Source organism: Chrysoperla carnea, chromosome 4 (genome assembly GCF_905475395.1).
Source record: "Chrysoperla carnea chromosome 4, inChrCarn1.1, whole genome shotgun sequence".
NCBI classification, from domain to species: domain Eukaryota; kingdom Metazoa; phylum Arthropoda; class Insecta; order Neuroptera; family Chrysopidae; genus Chrysoperla; species Chrysoperla carnea.
Genome location: NC_058340.1, coordinates 75,423,245 through 75,445,568, shown reverse-complemented (window position 1 = coordinate 75,445,568; position 22,324 = coordinate 75,423,245). Strand labels below are relative to the sequence as shown.

At 28.7% G+C, this 22,324-nt stretch overlaps 1 protein-coding gene across 1 annotated transcript in view; it reads left to right on the top strand.

Moving 5' to 3' along the window:
• Positions 1-22,324, top strand: part of LOC123298011 (F-box/LRR-repeat protein 16) — a 66,414-nt gene that overhangs the window by 11,543 nt on the left and 32,547 nt on the right. The window contains exons 2-3 of the mRNA XM_044879873.1: positions 19,787-19,960; positions 20,633-20,750. Coding sequence (XP_044735808.1) covers positions 19,787-19,960; positions 20,633-20,750 — 292 coding nt within the window. The remainder of the gene's footprint in view (positions 1-19,786; positions 19,961-20,632; positions 20,751-22,324) is intronic.

Below are 22,324 nucleotides of genomic sequence, written 5' to 3'. Positions count from 1 at the left end.
GGGTGTCGTGGGACACCCGGTTGGAGCTATGTTCCTTTCGTACCTTTGTACATTACAAATGTGGCGCTTAATTTTTATTTACAAGATATTTTTCTGAAAATTTAAGGTATTAATTTTAGAAGTCAAATACTTGTTTCATTCTTTAAAGAATTTAATTTTATTGATACTGTTAGATTTTACGGTATGAAATAATTGTAGTATTAGTTTAAAAAAGATTTAGTAGTCAACCCAATACATGCGTACATTACCTACATTTGGTTTGATCAGGGTATTTATTATGATATAACATAAAATTCTTCAATTTATTTAACGTCTGCTGAAAAACAGTTTAACATTGTTATTCGATTACGTTCCAACGATCCATTACTATCAATTTCCTTTCAATCATAACGAAATTCAATCTATTAACGGGGCTTCATAGTGAAACAAATAGTTCGAAAGTTGTACGTCATGGTCTCGAAGTCTACAAGAGCTATTTTTTGGAAAGAGTTACTAAAAGTTTTTGATAAAAAACGATGCTAATCTTTTTAAATAAACAAATTGAAGGCAATTTTATTTTATTTTCTATTATTAGCATTGAATGCTAAAAAACAAACTAGCTTTTAGTAAATTAAATAATTATTTTATAAAAACAACAATAGTTTCTTTTTACTTTGTAAATAGCCAGCCAGCCAGCTTCAACTATCACCACTAGAGTACCAGTTGGTACTAGAACTCGATTCTAGTTAGAATCAACTCCCAAACACTTTCAATTCAATGTATACGTAGTTGTCACTACAAGATTGTATTTTCCGTCAGATTGTAAACGGGTTATCTACAAGTGAAATTTACAAAAATTAAAAAACCTCGGACAAATTTTTTGAGTACGAAACCCGTTATTCGCACTTGAAATATTTATAAGGACCCTCTCCATTAAGTCTTTTCCAAACTGAGCCGATTTTGAAGATCATCGCCAATTTTTTAATTTTTTCGGGTACGAAACACTAAATTTGCACTTGAAACATAGCTAAGAATACTCCCCATTAAATTACCTTTGAAACAAAACCAAAAAAATTTAAAATCGGTTCATCCGTTTAGGCGCTACGATGTTACAGGCAGACAGACAGGCACAAACACATAGTAGTCAAACTTATAACATCCCTTTTTTTAGTTCGGGGGTTAAAAACAACTCCAACCTGCTTTAACTTAACATCTGTTAATAACAAGTGAAAACAAACAATTGACTGAGTTAATTGTTGAAATACCATGCATAATCAGTGTTGATTTCTTTATCACATTACACATACAAACATGTGACTCATACATAACTGATAATCAAGTATAGTACATATTATAAAATTTCCGCCTAATTGGCGCCCTCACGGGTAAACAGTGATGTTTACGAAAAAATGTTTCAAACAAAAGTTGTTTAATTTTTGATAAGGAACATTTTTTACATTTAAACTTTTGTTCTATCTCTAACGGTTTACAAGATGGGTCCTACGGACCCAAGACTCAATTGACCTATGATGCTTATTTACGAACTTGACCTCACGTCCTGAGTACGCTGTAAAAATTCAGCTCGATATCTTTTTTCGTTTTTGAGTTATCGTGTCCACAGACGGACGGACGGACGGACAACCGGAAATGGACTAATTAGGTGATTTTATGAACACCTATGACCAAATTTTTTTCCTAGCATCATTACTCTTAAGCGTTACAAACTTGGGACTAAACTTAATATACTATGTATATTTCATATATACATGGTATAAAAATTAACTCATTGCGTTGGGTTTAGTTTGTTTGCGTCGAGTTACCACAAATTGAGGTTGTTTTTGGTCCTTTTTTACTAGTTGGTTTACAATTTTACAGAAATTGAAATCTTACGGTGACATAGCTAAATGTAAAAACAAATGAATATCCATATATAGTGGGTTTTCATTCATGCATTACGTCACTATGCTTATATATTAAATGTTTAAAATAAAGACCGCTAGAGGGTAGGTTTTGCAAGTACGTACGTACGTATAGTATATGTCATTATTTTTCATTTACAGTCAAAGTCACTTTATATAAAAATAACACCGGTACCTTTCTATAACTATCACTACCAACACCAAGTACATGTATACAAAAAATAAAAATGAAACAGTTTCCTCAATTGTTTTTCATTCATTCATTTTCCACTCTTAAAGGGAAATAATATTGAATTAACCATAAAGAAAATGTTTTAAAATTGTAGCACAAATACGATGTATTTGACTGGTTTTTGGAAGCCATCCTAGAGTATTAGATGGTATTTATAGAGTCCATAAAAAGTGTTTGTATGTATTTTAACTAAAAATACTCGATTTAAATAACCCATCAAAATGGTATAAACAAGTTTATTAAAATTTGTGATGTCATAAAAATATTGTTTAATATTTGCTAGAGTTATTCAAGGCAAAGCAAATAAAATGCCGACATTTTCGTCCAAATAAATTTGGTATTTATGGTAGTATAAAAGCTATAGCCAAGTGGGGACTGATGATCAAGCTGTATACCAAGCTGTATACAAGGTGTTCCATAATTGACTGTCGAACTTTTGACTTCTAAAATGATCATATGAAGACGAACGAAAAAGCTCTTTAAAAAATTTTGATCTGAGGCCTAATTTTCGAGATAATTAATCAAATCAATTAATATATTAATCCAATGACAGAGCACTGAGCAATATAAGGATGTCTTTATCGTTGCATTTAATTTTCATATTATCTACCTCACTTTTTAAAATTTTTATTAAATCCAACCCAGTAATGCCTGTTATTACATACCCTGATAATTACTGGGTGGGGTTTCATAAAAATTTAAAAGTGAGATAGATAATTTGATTGATTTGATTAAATATCTCGGAAATTAGACCTCAGATCGAAATTTGTCAAAGAACTTTTTCGTTTGTCTTCATATGATTATTTAGGAAATCAAGACTTCTGCAATAAATTACAGAACACCTTGTATTTATCTATGGAAGGTTTCTTCTAGAATTGATGTGATTAGGTTTTTTAGGTTTTTTTACCCAATATAAAATATTCGGGATGAGATGAGAAAATGATCCATCATGATTCGGAATGAGATGATAATGAGGAGGATATTCTCGTATTGTGACAAATAATCACTTTAACTTTTTTTTTCAAAATAAATTTGAAATTAAAATTGAATAAATTATAAATAAGAATAGAATGACATTTAAAAATTAGGTTAGGTATGTTTAAAAGTGAACATACAAAGATGGCGATGAAAGGTGGTTTTTTTTTTGGTTGTCAATGACAGAACATAATTAGAAAATATTTTCATAGATACTTGACAAAGTTATATTTTCATCCATAAAATTATTTATTTTTCATACATAAACACAATAGGAAAATAGGAAAATATGTACTTGAATATTTATGAAGATATTTTTTATAGCTTTATGCTCTTTTTGTATATCCTTATATATTATAAATGTGAAAGTAAGCATGTTTGTTGGTTTGTTTGTTTGTTTGTTACGCTTTCACGCAAAAACTAACGAATGGTTTTTAATGAAACTGTACAGCAATATAGCTGATATATCAAAATAACACATGAACTATAATTTATAAAGATAACTTAAAAAAAAAAAATTTAATTTAATTTGACATTTACCATTTTTTAAATTTTTACAGAAATCTTTAATTTATGGTTCAAAATGATGATTATAGATGGAGCAGATCTATAATCATAATTTTGAACCATAAATTAAATAATTCTGTGAAATGTTAAAATAGTAAATGTCAAACAAATCATGACCAACTATTCTGATATATACTCAATGAATTATGATTATTTTACATTTAACAAAATTGAAAACTGTGTATATCAAAAGAGGGTGGAGGCTATAAAGCGGTGGTTTTTACTTTTAAGCCCAGTGAAGCGGGCGGGTATCAATGTAGTTAGTGTATAAACTATTTACATTACATATTAGTAGAAAAAGATAGTGTAATTACATTGTACTAGCACTATCTTTTTCTACTTACATGCAGTGTACTACAACGAAACTAAAAGAACAAACTTAAAAATATATTCTCATCATAATAATATTTGCATTTAAATGAGTATAATGTGAGCTGAAAACTGAGCTATATAAGAGCTATAAGCTGTGTAAGCTGTGAACTGTAAGATATGAAAAGACCGAAGAATGCTTATGATTAGGGTGTGTAGTTAGTAGGTACGTATGTGAAACTAAAAACCTAACAACTGTGCATGTTTTTACAATAAATAAATACACCACACAAGTTTACGCCACATGCAAATGAAAAACCACTAAAAGCATTATTTTATGTTCATTTTATCAAATACGGTTTTTTACTCTTTCATTTTGCAAGGAAAACTTATTGATTCGTATTTAGCTGTTGTTGAGCAATAGTTCAAGATTTACAAACAAGACTGCATTAAGCAGGACCGTGCGCAGGAATTATTAAAACTTTTTCGAGACAGATAACATTTTAGGTCAAAATGTGATATTTAGACACTATTTTTCAATTTAGTTAATTCTGCGAGCTACAGAAGAAAACTTTTCGAAAACCCTGTGCGCATTGACCTCTACATCGCTACATCTGAGTTATGTTTTGAGACGACGCGAGATTAAAAAGGAGCATTGAGTCGGTGCTATTGAAATTCAGAAACGCATCTTTGTTGCAATTATTGAGTGCATAGAATGAATTTTTGGCACCCCGTCAATCAATGCGTTTTCGCTAAAGTTTAACTTTTTCGACCCAGATGTCACGGGAATAATCGTTCAAAATTGAATATTCTAGTTCAATAAGTCGAGCAAGAATTTTCATCAAAATTTTCCTATTTAGAAAGAGACAAGCAAAATTTAAGAAAATATTGCGATGATCCAAAAATAAATTAAATAAAGAAAGTTCTTTTTGATTTGAAAATGAATTAAAAATTAATAAATAATAAAATAAAATAAAAGGTTGAATATTGATTTCTCTCTATTATTGTTAATACCTTCAACCTATAAAACCTACTTCAACCTACAGCTACCGTACAAAGTACAACATACAAGGTAATAATGAAACAAACATAGGTTTGATAATTGGTTTCAGAATTAGCTTCTATACAGTATAATTTATGTACAAAGTAGAATCTCGTCGAAAACTCAATAGATATCTACATTCATGTACTTTTGGCATTGGAAAAAACACCGCACTCACGTCAAATATGATAAAAAGGCCAAAATATCAAAAAAAATTGACTTTTTGAACTTTATGACGTCATAAAATCCAAAATATTTGATTTAGCTCTACCACAAGCAAATTTTATTCAATTTTGATAAATTAAGCACGTAATCCCACTAATTTTGGGTCATAGTTTTCAAATATTTGGTCTAATTTAACGTATCCTCAATATATTTCGAAAATGCAGGGTCGTGGTTTCTAAATTTGATATGAAGACGAATATAAAGGAATAAGTACCACGAAAAATGAAAAAAATGACCCAAAATTAGTGGGCTTCAAAAAAAAATTTGTTCAAATACGATAAAATTTTACCAACATTTGTACATTTGTACAATCAGAATAAAGATTCGTATACAAATATTTAGCTTATTCAGTTAGATTCTGAGGTAGACCCCTTTTTTCACTAATATGAGTGCTCTGCTCTCTATGGACCTATGTAACATAGGACCTTCAATTAAATAATAATAATAATAATGATAAATGTTGATAATACCCACAACAATCTGTTATATTTGTGGTAAACTTGAATGGGTACAATAATACCTTTTTCAATGAATTTATATGGTAATGGAATTGGGAAAACGATTCATTGTCGTCCACAAAAACTCATTATAAACACTTTTCAATTTAAGATATTTTCAGATTTAATGAATTGAATTTCCGCATTTCTGATAATCACTGGTTAACAAAATTTGATTTTGTTTTTGTCACATTGATGCGATATAAGCGGGGAGCCCGTAAAACTCCACTTAAACGGATTTCGAAATTTCGCATATGAATTAATGCTATTAAACGATTCGTTGTGTGCGTAGTCATGGTAGGGACAATAAAATCGATGCCAGCGCTTCCAGTGAAAAATTTTGGCGTTAAAGGGGGCTGTTATTACTAATTTGCAATTCTTTACATGTTAATGTTATAGAAATGTCAAATTAAAATTATTGTAAAACACGAATTAATTAAACTTAATGCATTAAAAATTGTGAAAATAAGAAATCAAATTGAACAAATATTATTTTTCAAATGTAAATTATCATAATTATTTATTTAAATTTGTGAAACAAGAATATTAAATTTTCAATGTAAGTCTTAAATGCAATCCATACAATTACATATGCATCCATACAATTCTATAATTAAAGTAGTGTATCGTTACCATGAAAACGAAACTCACGCACGGAGCGAATAGGTACAATATGGATTAGGTGTGCTAGGGTTTATTTTGGCAGAAATATTATTTATATTTTTGATAATTACAAGTATTTTGCACTTTCATGGACATTAATTTGTAAGAGACTATTTTATTACAAGTTTTATCTATTCTCTGGAAAATTTGGTGTGGCAGCTGTGATCGTGGCAGAATTGTCTGTCAATTTGTTCGTTTTGAGTTCTATTTTCGAAATATCTCGGTGTGACAGCTCAAAACTTGACAGCTCAAAATATATCTGTCACGCCAGTAAAAAATAAAAAATATTTCTGCCAGGATAAACCGTGGCACACCCAGTCCATATTGTACTTATCTTCAAATACTATTGATATGACTAGTGGCTTCAGGGTTAATAGAACATTTCTTATAGTTTTTGGGGTGATGAATTTGAATTCGGCTTCAGGATTTCTCTAATACATAAGGTTTTCGAAATATTGTTACTTAAAAAAGGGAAATATCCGTTTTTCGGTGTATGTGCCCAAGTAATAATTATATTTAAAACCCAATGGTCATATTTAAATTTATTATTAAAAAGAAAGCTTGAACAGCAAACAACTTAATTTAAATTATTTAATTAATATTGTATTTAAATATGATATTTAATATGCAATTATTTAATTCTATTTAATAAAAGCTTTTAAAAGCTCTTTACTTTGTATGGTACTAAAATAATAGAGTTACATATATGTATGCATTGTATATATGTATACGGTGTTCAATTGAGAATACAGAATGTTCAAGAAGGAACGTATACAATCTTTAGAAATATAATAGAGTTCATAAATACCTAATATACTGAGTTATCGAGATTGGAAACAAAAAATTGTTCTCGATTTCTTAAGAAGATATACATACTCCTCCGAAAATCGAAAAAATTATAAAACTTTTTTTGTTTCGGAATTTTACAAAACCTAGTATACAGAGTAATTTCGACTCAAAAAATAGAAAATTTACGATTTCTCGATTAAAATCTGTGATATCGAACGAAATCCTATTTCAATCCTGTATTTTGGAGAGATTTTCGAACTTAATTCCATAACTAACTGTCGTAATTTAGGAAAAAATACTAAGAGAAATTAAAGTTAAAAAAAAAAAAAAATGGATTCCTGATAATTTCCAATTTTCCCGATTTGTGGCTAACTGTAATATTAATTTCGAGGTATGTGACACACTGCACTTAATAATTACGTTCATATATTTTATGCAAATATGTATTTAGTAAAGTATATAAACGTAATACGTTATAGTATGTAGGAACGTTTCTCTGAACGGTTTGAACGTTGCATGCACTGCAACTCATTGCTTGTTAAGTTGATGTTTAATGAAATTAAAATTATTTAATATTTCCTGTACAAATAGTACAGTTAAAGATGTTACAAATAATGGAAAATGAAAGAAACCGCTCGCAGTTTGCTTAAATCTCATGGAATGTATTTCTTAGGTGTCAAATATCATTAATAATGCATGAGTTTGTGGCACAAATGTTTCTATTTGTTAATAAACAATAAATTGTTAATTCAATGGAACGGTTTATGTTGAAAGTTGACTTATAAAATTAATAAATAGGCAACTTGAATTGAGTATACGTTATACATATATGATAGATTTCAATTATTTGACAAACAATTAACATTTACGTCATACAAGTTGCCTGATTACTATTTTTTTAAGTGAACTTTAAAATTGATCCATTGAATTAAAAATTTGTTGTTTATTAACAAATAAAAACATTTGTGCCTCTAGCTCATGCGTTACTAATGATATTTGATATTTAAGAAACATTCCAGGAGGTTTTAACAAAATGCGAGCGATTCTTTCATTTTCCTTTATAAGGCGATTTTTGTAACATCTTTTACTGTACTAAAAGCTTAACAACATTTATACATCGTACATGGAAGGTACATACTACATAGCCTACACAGGTTGCATAGAGGAGGTGAAATACACTTTAACTCTACTATATATTCATTCATTTACCTCTACGATTTAATTAAAATTTATTTTAGCCATTCAATTCATAACAATACTGAGTCAAGAGTATACATACAATTTATTAAATCAATATTATTTAAAGTGGTTCGGCTGTCACGTGACTAGTCAAATAGTTCACTAGGCAAATTGTATGGCGTAAATGTAAGAAAATTCTCTAAAAATATCGTAAACTAGGCAATTTTTATGATGTAAATGTAAAAAAATGTTCTAAAAATATCGAAAAATCGTCAAAAACCAAAGTTTTTTTATGTTTTGCTTTTGGAAAGCGCCCTAAGGTGATATTTTTCTGTGATAAACTTTTTTGAAGCTCATTCATTGATAAATTTTTGTACAGTTAACATTATTGTGATTTCTTCCATAAAGTACTGTGTTAAAAATCACAATTTTAAAATGAAATAATTCAAAATTTTACCCTACAAGAGGCCCAAAACCGTTATACGGAGAGCCAGTGACCAATTTAAGGTTGTCATTTCAAAAGTCACGAAACTTTTCATAAAAAAACCTCAATACCTACAGATGCTGAAATGCCACTTCTGGCAGCTCAGTGTGGTCGGGTTGAAATACCCTAATTTTTTAAAGAGGGTAAGAAATAAGGCTCATTTTTGTTAAAGTATAAGTCATAAAATTTTAGGAAATTACTTTCGACAATATTTTTACTTCATACAATTTTTGCCAGAACATTTACATCCCTCCTAATTGTTGCCAGAACGCTGTAAATATGGGCCAAGATAGACTTAATGCACTTGCATTATTGAAGCCCAACTAGTCCAAGAAATTAATTACGACGACATAATTGACGTTTTTGCACGGACCAAAGCCAGGAAAAAGAAATTTTCAAATTGATTAATATTAAAAGAAATATGAATTATTTATCTGTCTAAAGTTTATATATATATATATTTATCTGTCTTGTTTATCAGTAATATTTAAAAAATTATATTTCAATAAATTAAGTTACTTTAAAATAAAAAACTGGATCAAAATTAATGAAATTCATTCTATTAAAAGGGCGGCGAATCGAACGGGGCCTAGGGCGGCAGCAAGCCTAAATCCGTCACTGACAACAATGAATAAATATGCGCTCTCACTCTATCTCATAGGTTTCCATATACATTGCTCTCACTCGCACGGATACGTTTTTCGCTCTGGCAGACTGTTGGTGATGGAATTTCGTTCTGGCATTAAATATTATGAATTATTAATATATTTTCTTTATTCTGTTAAAATTTCAAGACTGATGAAATGACAACATTGGATTTTTTTTAAATAAATATTTATAGCGTTCTGGCAACAATTAGGAGGGATGTAAATGTTCTGGCAAAAATTGAATTAAGTAAAAATATTGTCGAAAGTAATTTCCTAAAATTTTAAGACTTATAATTTAATAAAAATGAGCCTTATTTCTTACCCTCTTTAAAAAATTAGGGTATTTCAACCCGACCACACTGAGCTGCCAGAAGTGGCATTTCAGCATCTGTAGGTATTGAGGTTTTTTTATGAAAAGTTTCGTGACTTTTGAAATGATAACCTTAAATTGGTCACTGGCTCTTGGTCCAGTGTTTATTGTGATCAAGGGACTTTAAACTGTCATTTCCGCAAAAGAAAATGAACATTCACCGTACTTGCTCAAACCGTCGAACCATTTTAAAAACTAATTCTGTATTCGCCTTTGATGTAATTGTATAGTTTTGTAATTAAAACTTGAACCGTTTGTTAAAAGTTATTCACATAACAAAAGTTAAGATAATAAAAGACCTAAAATGTAAATTAGGTAGGATATTCAATTACAACTCAAAAAGTAAAATAATATCCTTCAATCATTTTAACCTTGAACCTTTTCAATAAATAAATAAATATCTAAATAGTGATTAGAATTCTAGGAATTTAAAATATAATACATGAAGACGAAGATGACATCATAGCAGAATGACACACTTAATAAAGCTTTAAAGGATAATATTAATATCAATTCAAAGAGGAACAAACAAACATTGTCATCGCATCGCAGTGATCTAGTGTGTCAATTACATTATCCTAGTGATTCTAGTAACTAACGATATAGTGTACGTATCATATCTATCAGTATTGTGTTATCTATTAGTAGAGTGAAATTACGCCTTGTGTATGGATTAAAAGTTCGAGCAATGAAACTTGGGGGTTTTTCTTTTCACATCAATATAAGTATTTTTTGAAATTTTTTACTTTCCCGGAGTGGTGCAACATGTTTAAAAAACAAAATGGCGTCAAAAATGCAATTTTTTTCAGAAATTTGATCATTTTTATTTTATATTCGCAAAAGGAGACATCGGTGCATATCCAAATTTGGTAGGTTTGTAGTCCATGTTAAGAACTACTCCTCATAATTTTTTGGTGGGGTTTCGTCCCTTCCCCTCCCAGTTTTTATGACGTATAAAGGGGTTTTGGGGGTCGCTGATCTCGAACTTTTGGCCCAAATAAGTACACCCCCCAAAAATATTACAATTGTTTTTGATAATCTATTGCAAAATTCGAGATCAGCGACCCCAAAAACCCCTTTGTACGTCATAAAAATTTTGAATTTGCAAAAAATATGAAAGCGGGAGGGGAAGGGGTGGATGTTGTAAAAAGTGCTATATTAATAAAAGCATCTAAAATTTTGGGTTACTTTAGCATTTTAAACTATTTTGACCTCTTTTTAAAATCTTTTATGATACATTTATTTCATACACCCCTTCCCCCTTACAGCGCGGGGGTTAAAACTTAAAAATTTTGCTTTAAACCATATAGACCTCTTTTAAAAATAGTTTTCTTATGCCAAAGCAAAAAACACCCCCCAAAGCCAGTCCATACACCCCCCAAACAATTATTTCCAGAAAGTGTTAAATTTTCCGTTTTTTGCAAAAATATGGATCAAGGAGTCATTTTACGGGTAAGCCACTTATTACAAAATCGAAAGATAATTAAAAATGCTACAATTTAAAAAAAAATTTAACCTCGTAGGACAAAATGGCATAAAATGGCAGCCATTTTAAACAATTCCCTAAATTGGAAATTTTGGCCGAACTATTTAACGGATTTCGCTAAAATTTTAACCGAAAGTTGTAAGTAATAAAACCTACTATTGATATTAGTTTCATTAAAATCAATCGAATATTTTTCAAGTTATAGTCAAATGAACTGTTTTACTATATGTATGTATACATATATATATAACTGGGAGGGGAAGGGACGAAACCCCACCAAAAAATTATGAGGAGTAGTTCTTAACATGGACTACAAACCTACCAAATTTGGATATGCACCGATGTCTCCTTTTTCGAATATAAAATAAAAATGATCAAATTTCTGAAAAAAATTGCATTTTTGACGCCATTTTGTTTTTTAAACATGTTGCACCACTCCGGGAAAGTAAAAAATTTCAAAAAATACTTATATTGATGTGAAAAGAAAAACCCCCAAGTTTCACTGCTCGAACTTTTAATCCATATAACAGCCTTTTTTTGCTTAGATTTACTCCAGTATATGTTAAATTGATAAACGTTTTTAATGAAATAAATGACACTAAATAGGCGGATCAAATACTAAACGATCAACTCTAAACAGATGTGTAGCTTTAAGCTTTAATCGTTACAAAATATACAAAGCTTTCATTTGATTGAATCTACAATAACAGTATCATCAATAGATACAATGCGTTTCAAAAAATATTAGACTAGCATAAATAAGAAAAACATGTTTCTCACTCTATCACATCCAAATTTTATCCAATTTCGATAAACCAAGCATATAATCCTACTAAATTTGGGTCATTCTTTTCAAATTTGTTATCAAAATTAACCTAGCTTTAATAGGTTTCAAGAATTTCGAATCCTGGTCTCGGAATTAAGCAAATGAGTGATAGCTAGCGAAAAACTGACATCATAGCTAAAAAGAATGACTCAAAATTAGTGGGTTTCAAAAAAAATTCCAATAAGATCTGATCAAATTTGCTTGTGTTATCAAAATAATCGAATTTTTGAACTTTATAACGTCATCAGAATCCAAAAAAAATTAATTTTGCTCTATCACATCCAAATTTTATCCAATTTTGATAAACCAAGTATGTAATCCTACTAAACTTGGGTCATACTTTTCAAATTTGTGATCAAAATTAACTTAGCTCTAATAGGTTTAAAGAATTTCGAATCCTGGTCTCGGAATTAAGCAAATGAGTGATAGCTAGCGAAAAACTTACATCACAGCTAAAAAGAATGACCCAAAATTAGTGGGTTTCAAAAAAAAATCCAATAAGATCTGATCAAATTTGCTTGTGTTATCAAAATAATCGAATTTTTGAACTTTATAACGTCACTAGAATCCAAAAAATTTAATTTTGCTCTATCACATACAAATTTTATCCAATTTTCGTATGTAAATGTAAATCAATAATAAACTAATTAACAAATCATTTACATATTATTAATTATTAAAACTTATTTGATTTTAAATCAAAATATTTTAAGAATTTTTACTAGTTTTTCGGCAATTTGTATAGCACGCTATATGTTCATTAACTTATTATTAAATTTATACAAAAAATAAAATGCTGAAATTAATATTTCAGCTTTTTACGAATTAACCTTGACCATAATAGTTATGCAGACAATTCTAGAACAATCTGTATATGTAGTATCATCACATTCTGGTAGGATCTCCAGAATTCGAAGTCCAGAGGAGGCTTTTATTTATTTAATTTTATGATTAATCCGTCTCTGATTTTGATAAATATTGAAATCTCTATATATTATAAATGCGAAAGTAAGCATGTTTGTTTGTTTGTTTGTTTGTTTGTTTGTTTGTTTGTTTGTTTGTTTGTTTATTTGTTACGCTTTCACGCTAAAACTAACGAATGGTTTTTAATGAAACTGTACATCAATATAGCTGATACTTCAGAATAAAACATGAGCTATAATTTATAAAGATATATCAATAAAAAATTAAAAAAATAAAATTTAATCTGACATTTACTATTTTCAATTTTTATAGAAATCTGTAATTTATGGTTCAAAATTATGATTATAGATGGAGTAGATCTATAAATTATTCATTTTGAACCATAAATTAAAGAATTCTGTAAAAATTTTAAATAGTAAATGTCAAACAAATCATGGCCAACTATTCTGATATACTCAATGAATTATAACTATTTTACATCTAACAAAATTGAAAACTGTGTATATCAAGAGAGGGTGGAAGCTATAAAGCGGTGGTTGTTACTTTTAAGCCTAGTGAAGCGGGCGGGTATCAATCTAGTAGATGTATAAATAATAAATCTTATATATTTAAACGAGCAATTCTTGTATATATATATATATATATATATATATATATATATATATATCAACGATCTTGGAAATGGCTCCAACGATTTTCATGAAAATGAGTATGTAGGGGTTTTTTGGGGCGATAAGTCGATCTAACAAGGTTTCATTTTAAAAAAACGTCGTTTTATCCGTCTTTTCATGAAAAACTGAAACCGGCAATGCAAATTATAACTCTTCCTGACATCTATTGGTGTATATCGTAGTTAATGTAATAAAATACCGGGACATCCTGACATCTATTGGTGTATATCGTAGTTAATGAAATACAATGCAAATTATAACTCTTCCTGACATCTATTGGTGTATATCGTAGTTAATGTAATAAAATACCGGGACATTCAAATTGGTATCTGTGTGGAGACATTTAAAACGGTCTTCTATTAGTGATAAAATTAGTGATAAAATTATTCTTTTTAAGAATACCGAGCAAAGCTCGGTCATCCAGATATTAAATAGTTGATGTAAGTAAATTTAATTTACTTTTTAAATAAAAATAAATTATCATTTATATCTGAACTAATTCTGATTCTGAATCTGAAGAATGATAATTTAATCATTTATCAGTTTTACTACGTACGAACGTAATAAATGAATTCGAGTTGAAATTTTTTATTTATAAAACGAAGAGATATTTTTAAAATGATTTATTTATATTTTATTCTCAAATGATTTCACATAAATTTTTTAAATTATTTGTTAATTTTGGGAATAATAAGTTATTCCCAAATAACAATATAACTTTCTTACCAAATCTACCACAAATTTGCGATAATTTATGTAAATAAAAAAAGTTTTATATAATTATTAAGAGCGTATGAGGAACAAATGTTAAATTTTAATATTACACAGTTACACAGTTACAGCATGGGTGATGTTGCCAAAATATTTAGAATATTTTTGTCATTCATTATATTTAATTATAAAAACACTTTATGTTTGTGACTGAGTGACTCTTTTTTGAACTTTTAATACACCTTCTTATTTTAGACTTGCATTTTATTTATTTTTAACAAACAATTTGTGCCAAAAACTTTCAAAATAAATATTTTCTTTTTTTTATCACAATCCACAAATTTTAATTTGGTCATAATAATTAATTTTATTGCCCAAATAAATAACGCATTATTATTAAATCATTTTATTGTATGCAAAAATAAATAAACTTTTAGAAAATAAATCAACTAAAAAATTTTTAGAAAATATTTAGTTAATTATTTCTTTAATTATCCATCAATTAAAAATTAAACAGTTAAAATAACGTTATTTTTTTTGTAAATAATTTATTTGAACTTAATTTACTTTGATATAAAATTATAAAACATTACAACAAAATATAAGTAATTCACTAGAATTTTTTTTCGTTTTACGAGAGTAAGTTTCACAAGACCACTATAGTTGAATATATCCTTGCAAATTTTCAACTCTCTAGCTTTTACAGTTTTAGAGAAAATGGACACCAAAGTTTTGTCCTTATTTACACCCTCGTGGGTAAACAGTGATATTTACGCAAAAATATTTCAATCAAAAGTTGTTTATCTTTTTATAAAGAACATTTTTACATTTAATTTTTTTATTCTATTTCTAACGGTTTACATGATGGAAACTACGGACCCAAGTGTTGCTTATTTACCTCACTTTTTACGTCCCCAGCACGCTATAAAAATTTCATCCCGATATCTTTTTTCATTTTTGAGTTATTATGATCATAGACAGATAGACTGACAACCGGAAATGGGCTAATTAAGTGATATTATGAACACCCATATCAAAATTTTGTTTGTAGAATCAATATTTCACAAACTTGGGACTAAAATTAGTATACCTTCGTTGAGTGGCATGAATCCAAAAGATCTGGCTTCGATTCCTTTTAAATTCAATTTTCTTACAAAAGTACATTTTAGATTCTTTTTGATACGAAATCGAAAAAACCTGTGATAATAGATAAAAAGCCTTCGACCGTAAAAAATTCATATTTGAAAATGAAATACGGAATATGATATGTTTTCTAGTCGTCTAATCGATTAATATTTAACGCACAAAATAGATTTTTTTGAACTTGACATCACGAAATTGCCTGGGTATACTTCTGTTTTATTTGATAATAAATCTTAAAATTTAAACTTCTTTTATAAAATAATTATTTTCATATTTATCCTGTTGGAAAATTAAATGAGATTTCCCCAAAGAACAAACTCATTTGTTATAAAATTAGAATTAAAAAATATAAATAAAATAATTTGATGTTATTGTATAAATATTTATAAAAGAAAAAGGATAAAAACAAAATAAAAGATAATTTTAAATAAGGTAATTATTTCTAGGTAGATAAATTGCTAATAGAGGTTGTCTCAAAATTCACACTAAAAATAAGTGACGTCATTCTTAATCCAAGAATGCAAACCAGTTGTTTTTTCATGCAATATCATGATATGGGTATCAAATGAAAGGACTTGTCGAGAAGAATTCGATAAACATGACCTGATTTTCCCATAAAAAGTATTTAAATAAAAATACTTTTTATAGGAAGTTTTTATTGTACTAAAGAGTAGAAAATAATTTTTTCTATAAGTCACGCATGATAATTTTTGACTTGATATTTTAAATTGAACGTCTCCAGCTTTTACAACAGTCTTGTATGATTAACTTATAGAAACTTTCTACTTGTTAGTACAATAAAAGCTTGTTTTTTTAATTGTCACACTTTATCGCATAAATATAGCATAAAATTGAAATCTTGCGTTAATATCAGGACACCTTCTATAAAAACACGTAATTGATACAATGTAATATTTTTAACTACTTCGCCACCCCCCCCCCCCCTCTCATCCCATCTTAGCTCGTAAAGCTCTAGTTCTGTGTGACATTGACATCATGCTTATATCTATTAATCTGAGTTAGAGAGCTATATATAACGAATAAGACGTAACCATGACATTCGTTTTAAAATATATCCCATTATTTATTTATGTTGCGATGTTTAGTCAATCTTCGTCCATGTACATTCATTCGTTGACGGTATCTTGGTATCGAGTTGTTCGTAGGTCTTAACACATTGATTCTAGGTACTGTTTACATTTCTTTTCTAAATGCGTAGAAACTTATAAGATTACGTACGTTTAGAAGAATATTCTGACATTACTTTTATTTATTTTAACTAAAAATAAATTCGTAGCATAGAAGCTGCGTTAGCTAGGCGAATTCCCACAGAGATATTTTCTTAAAATTGAATATTGTATTGTTAATTTTTCAAAAATTTTTATTTCGAAAACTACGCGTCTAGATAAAAAATCACAAGAGTTAATAAAACTGGTCAAAAAATATTTTTTATTTTGAAAAATTTCAAAATTTAGTTGTTGACGCACTTCCTTATATTGTTATTGTTAATTACATTTGTTCAATTTATATGAAATCTACCACAAATTTGTTGTAGATTAATTAATAAAAAAAGAAAAAAAATTAGTTCACATTATTTCTCTAGCCTATTTTTAGCTAAATTCTTCTTGGGTCGAGGTAATTTTAATTTAATTAAAATGTTCAAACTACAAGAAATAATTTTCATTACATGAAGTAAAAAGATTTTTTATACCATGTATATATGAAATATACATAGTATATTAAGTTTAGTCCAAAGTTTGTAACGCCTAAAAATATTCATGCTACGAAAAAAATTTTGGTATAGGTGTTCATAGAATCACCTAATTAGTCCATTTCCGGTTGTCCGTCCGTCCGTCCGTCTGTGGACACGATAACTCAAAAACGAAAAGAGATATCAAGATGAAATTTTTATAGCGTACTCAGGACCTAAAAACTGAGGTCAAGTTCGTAAATGAGCAATATGGGTCAATTGGGTCTTGGGTCCGTAGGACCCATCTTGTAAACCGTTAGAGATAGAACAAAAGTTTAAATGTAAAAAATGTTCTTTATAAAAAAATAAACAACTTTTGTTTGAATTATTTTTTTGTAAACATCACTGTTTACCCACGAGGGCGCTTATTAGGTGCAAATTTTATAGTATGCATTAATATGGGAATATCAGTGTGTGTGTAGCTATTTAAAAGTGGATATCTTTTTTTATTAACGTGACGTCAAAAAACAAACGATTGCTTCATCAACACTGTCTATACATGGTATTTCAACAATTAACTCAGTCAATTGTTTGTTTTCACTTGTTGTTATTTATTTCCGATTGGAATTTTCTATTTAAAAAAATAAAAATACTAAACAGTGAAACAAAAAATAAAATGGTGAATAATTGTTTTGTCATTTATGTTGCGTAGTCAACTGTCAGAATCTATTTATTAAAAAAATGAAAAATTATCTTCTAATTATTGTTATACAATTATTTATTGGCTACAAAATATTTGTATAGAAAAAACTAATTCTTATAATATTTTGGTAAGGTATCCTTTTTCATACACTATACTGCTACTTCTTCGGGTCTTACAGAGACAGTGCCAGAAGAAACACTCATAGTTATTGGGTACGGTTTTGCTTCAGACTGAGAAATTCTGAAAGTTTGATGTGTTATAGTTTTTCACCAAAAGATTCACAGGTTATAACTTCTTTTTAATCAATTTTAATTTCAATTTCAAATTTTGTCGCATGGTATCAAGTCTAGTTTTAAATTTTTATGGGTAATATGGCCAATTCGACATCAATATTATCCCCTCTTGGCATTTGTAAAAATATCTATTTTCGATATGAAAATATTAACCTTATGTGAAAGTTAAAAAGTTGGTCTCGAATTAATTTCCTTACTATATTCTAAAATTTGGCAAGTTTTAATCTTTTTATACGGTTAGTAAAAATGTTTGTAGAGAAGTTTTTAAGAAATATTTTGACCATAATTCAAAATATGAATTAAGTGTTTTTAGGCGTAAGTGTAAAAGAATAATCATGCTGTAATGTAAGTGTAGATAAATTAATAATAATGGGCAATTTGCCCTACAATCTGTAACTTAATTCAAACAATGTTTATAAACTTTCAAATTAGTTGACATGAATATATCGTGTTATGCGGGATTAATCATTCTTAGTTGTATTAGCTACAACAAAAAAACTACAAGCGTGAAGATTTATTACAAAATGTTTTTAATGCAATTTAATGCGTTGAAAATAACGTTAACGTTAAGCTAATATAAAAAGTTCATTATCAAATTTATTCTTTTATTTTTAGACATTATTTGAACTTTATCAAGTATCAAGACAAATTGATTTATTCAATTTCTTGTTTGGCAAATATACTTATTTACACTACTTCAGAACCATATAATTTGCTTGACCTCTTTCTGGGGTCTACTTATGTAAATTAAAACAGAGGGAAGGGGTCAAAATTGAATCATTTTCATCAGAAATTCGAGATTAGCGACTTTAAAAACTCCTTTACATGCCTTAAAATGGGTGGAATTTTCAAAAAAATGTATTTTTATTTCGTGGATCTACTTATGTAAGCTAAAATAAAGAGGGGGAGGGGTGCAAATTGAATCAATTTGATCATAAAATTGTGATCAGCGACTTTGGGAACATCCTTAAAAAGACTACAACACAAAGTCACATTTTCACTTTTTCATATAGTAAAATAAATTAAAAGTTTTTGTGTTCTTTTTTTTGGCAATTTTTCTTGAATTGTAGTTCGTGAAGATTATTTTTCCATAGCACAATGTGATATACACCCCCCCCACCCCCAATTCACAATTAAGTTAAATAGTTAATTAAAATAATAAAATGAATTTTATACTACTTACATGCCACTCCAAAAAATTATTGGACCTACCTGAAACACAGAAAATAATAAGATTAGAATTAATTTTTAATGCAAATATGTTTCACTAGCTATAGAGAAATAATATAAGTAATTTACTTTCTTTTTATTTATAGGCAATTTTATTACAGATATGATATACAAATTACATATTGAACAAAATTAAATAATCCTTAAGCTATGTTCCAATTAAAATCGATAGATAAGAGTTTTTATTAGCAGGATTGTCCAATAGTTATTAATTTTGTATTTTCTATTTCAGGCATTATTTGAACTAGAATTAGCTGGATGTAATGAAATAACAGAAGCTGGTTTATGGGCATGTCTAACACCTAGAATTGTATCATTAACATTAACGGATTGTATCAATGTAGCGGATGAAGCTGTGGGTGCTGTTGCTCAACTATTACCATCATTATATGAATTCTCATTACAAGTAAGTATCTTTTAAGAGTTTTAACATTAGAGGAGGGTTTAGAAAGTTCGGGACAGCTCATTGCCTCGAGAAACGTAGATTAGTTAGAAAAACATTTTTTTAAATTACCAGAATACATCGTTACTAATATAAGTACTAATGGGACAACCAGGCCAAGAAAAATTATTTGAATTTACTAAAGCTGATCATTTTAGGATTGGCTATAGTAGTTGTGTACACACATATACTGCGGTCAGCCAAGCGAACTATAAAACAAGAGTCAGAGATATTGTATCGAAACGGCTATGATTTCCGTGATATTTAAATGAATTAACTAAAACTGGAAATTGTTATACAGATTGTATATTGCATATAAATAATAGTTATGTCGGTCAGTCAGTTAAATGTAAGAACAGAGCTGGCCAGTCAGCCCTAATGTACCTACAATAAATAAATAAGATTCAGTTTTTATTGCCGTGGTATTGAACTGAATTTACTAAAGCTGAAACAAATACAAAGGTTTTATATTGAATATAAATAAATAACATTTATGCCAGTCAGTCAGTTAAATGTATCTATCCCTATACCATATGGGCATTGTAATAAACGCTAAACACTTTTTCCCGTGTGTGAAGCTAATCTTAGTCATATACATAATACATTTTATCTTAACTATATTTTCATTTATTTCAGGCGTATCATGTGACAGATGCCGCATTAGGTTATTTTTCACCAAAACAAAGTAACTCATTAAGTATTTTAAGGCTACAATCATGTTGGGAATTAACAAATCATGGTGTTGTTAATATTGGTAAGTCTTTTTTATATACTACCTACACCTTCCATTTTATATTTATCTTGCTATAATTAATTATTTTAGTTTTTATAATCACGTGACCCATTCCATGAAAATCATCCAAAAAAACAAACAAACAAGACAATAACATATGTATATATATATAAATAAATTTTCTTGTACCATTAATCACAGAAAATAATATATTATTATATAAAGGTTGTTACGTCATCTGTCAGTCAGTCAGTGTCTGAGCAGAAGATGAGCTGGCTATATCTATTACCACCGTAGCTGCGCTACGTAGAAAGTAGACCGTACCACGCCACGAAATGTATAATTTTCATTCTGTCTGAGATTTTTATAAATAGATGTTTTGTGTACTACAGTTAGGGACAACTAAAAAGTCTACGAATTTCTGGTCGAATAGGTTTTGAGATACGGACGAAAATAGATCCAAATATTGCGATATCTCTGAACCTTTGCATTTAATAATTAAATTAACCTGATTTTTATACTTTTTGGGTCAAAATTACCCCATCTATCGAGTTCATCAAAATCCACAAAAATTTTTTTTTGAGTTTTTCTCGATTTTTTCAAAGTGGTACGTACCTACCCCTTAAAAAAATTGCAAAAAATCGAAAAATTATTTTTATCTCCAATTTCGATAAAACTCGGTATATAAGGTAATTTTGATCCAAAAAATTCAAAAATCGGGTGCATTTGATGACTGGTCGAATAGTTTTGGAGATACGGACTAAAATCGATCCAAATATTGCGATATCTCTGAAACTACGCATCCAATTATTAAATTAACCTAATTTTTATACTTTTTGGATCAAAATTACCCCATCTACCGAGTTTCATCAAATTCCAAAACAACAATTTTTTTTGCATTTTTCTCGATTTTTTCAAAGGGGTACCCCTTAAAAAAATTGCAAAAAATCGAAAAATTTTTTAATCTCCAATTTCGACAAAACTTAGCATAAAAGCAATAACTCCATTTCCTTCGGAAATTCGCTAAAAAATCGTAGACCGCATAAAAATCTAAAAACTGGATTTCCATGAATTCTACATTCGAGCCGGATTATACAGGGCAATCCAAATAATAGCAAGATTTCATCAAATGTTAGATACCATAAAAATCACTTATTCTAGATTCAAGGTTTTGAAATTTGAAAAAAAAAGTAAATTTTTGTAAATATTGCTAAGGCTCCTGCTTAGAAAAATTGAAAATTCGTCATTAGAGCTAACAATACAATGATTTAAGGCTTATGGTGATAAATTCCGAAAATCAGCTGTAAAGATATGTATGTGCCATCATCTTATTTCGAGGAAAAATCTCTAACGTCACTGACTTTATTGCAAATACAATAACGTTATGCATGCTTGGGGCATTGTGTGTCACATTTCCCATTTTCTTTCGTAGCCTTTTTGGCAATATTCAGAATAATACACTTTTTCCTAAAATTTCAATAATAGGCTGCTGCTGACATAACTTGAATCAGTCTTTTTAACTTTTCTTTTTCAATAAATGTTAAACATTTTTTTTACAAATCAAACCAAATTCTCAATCTGGTTTATCTTCTAAA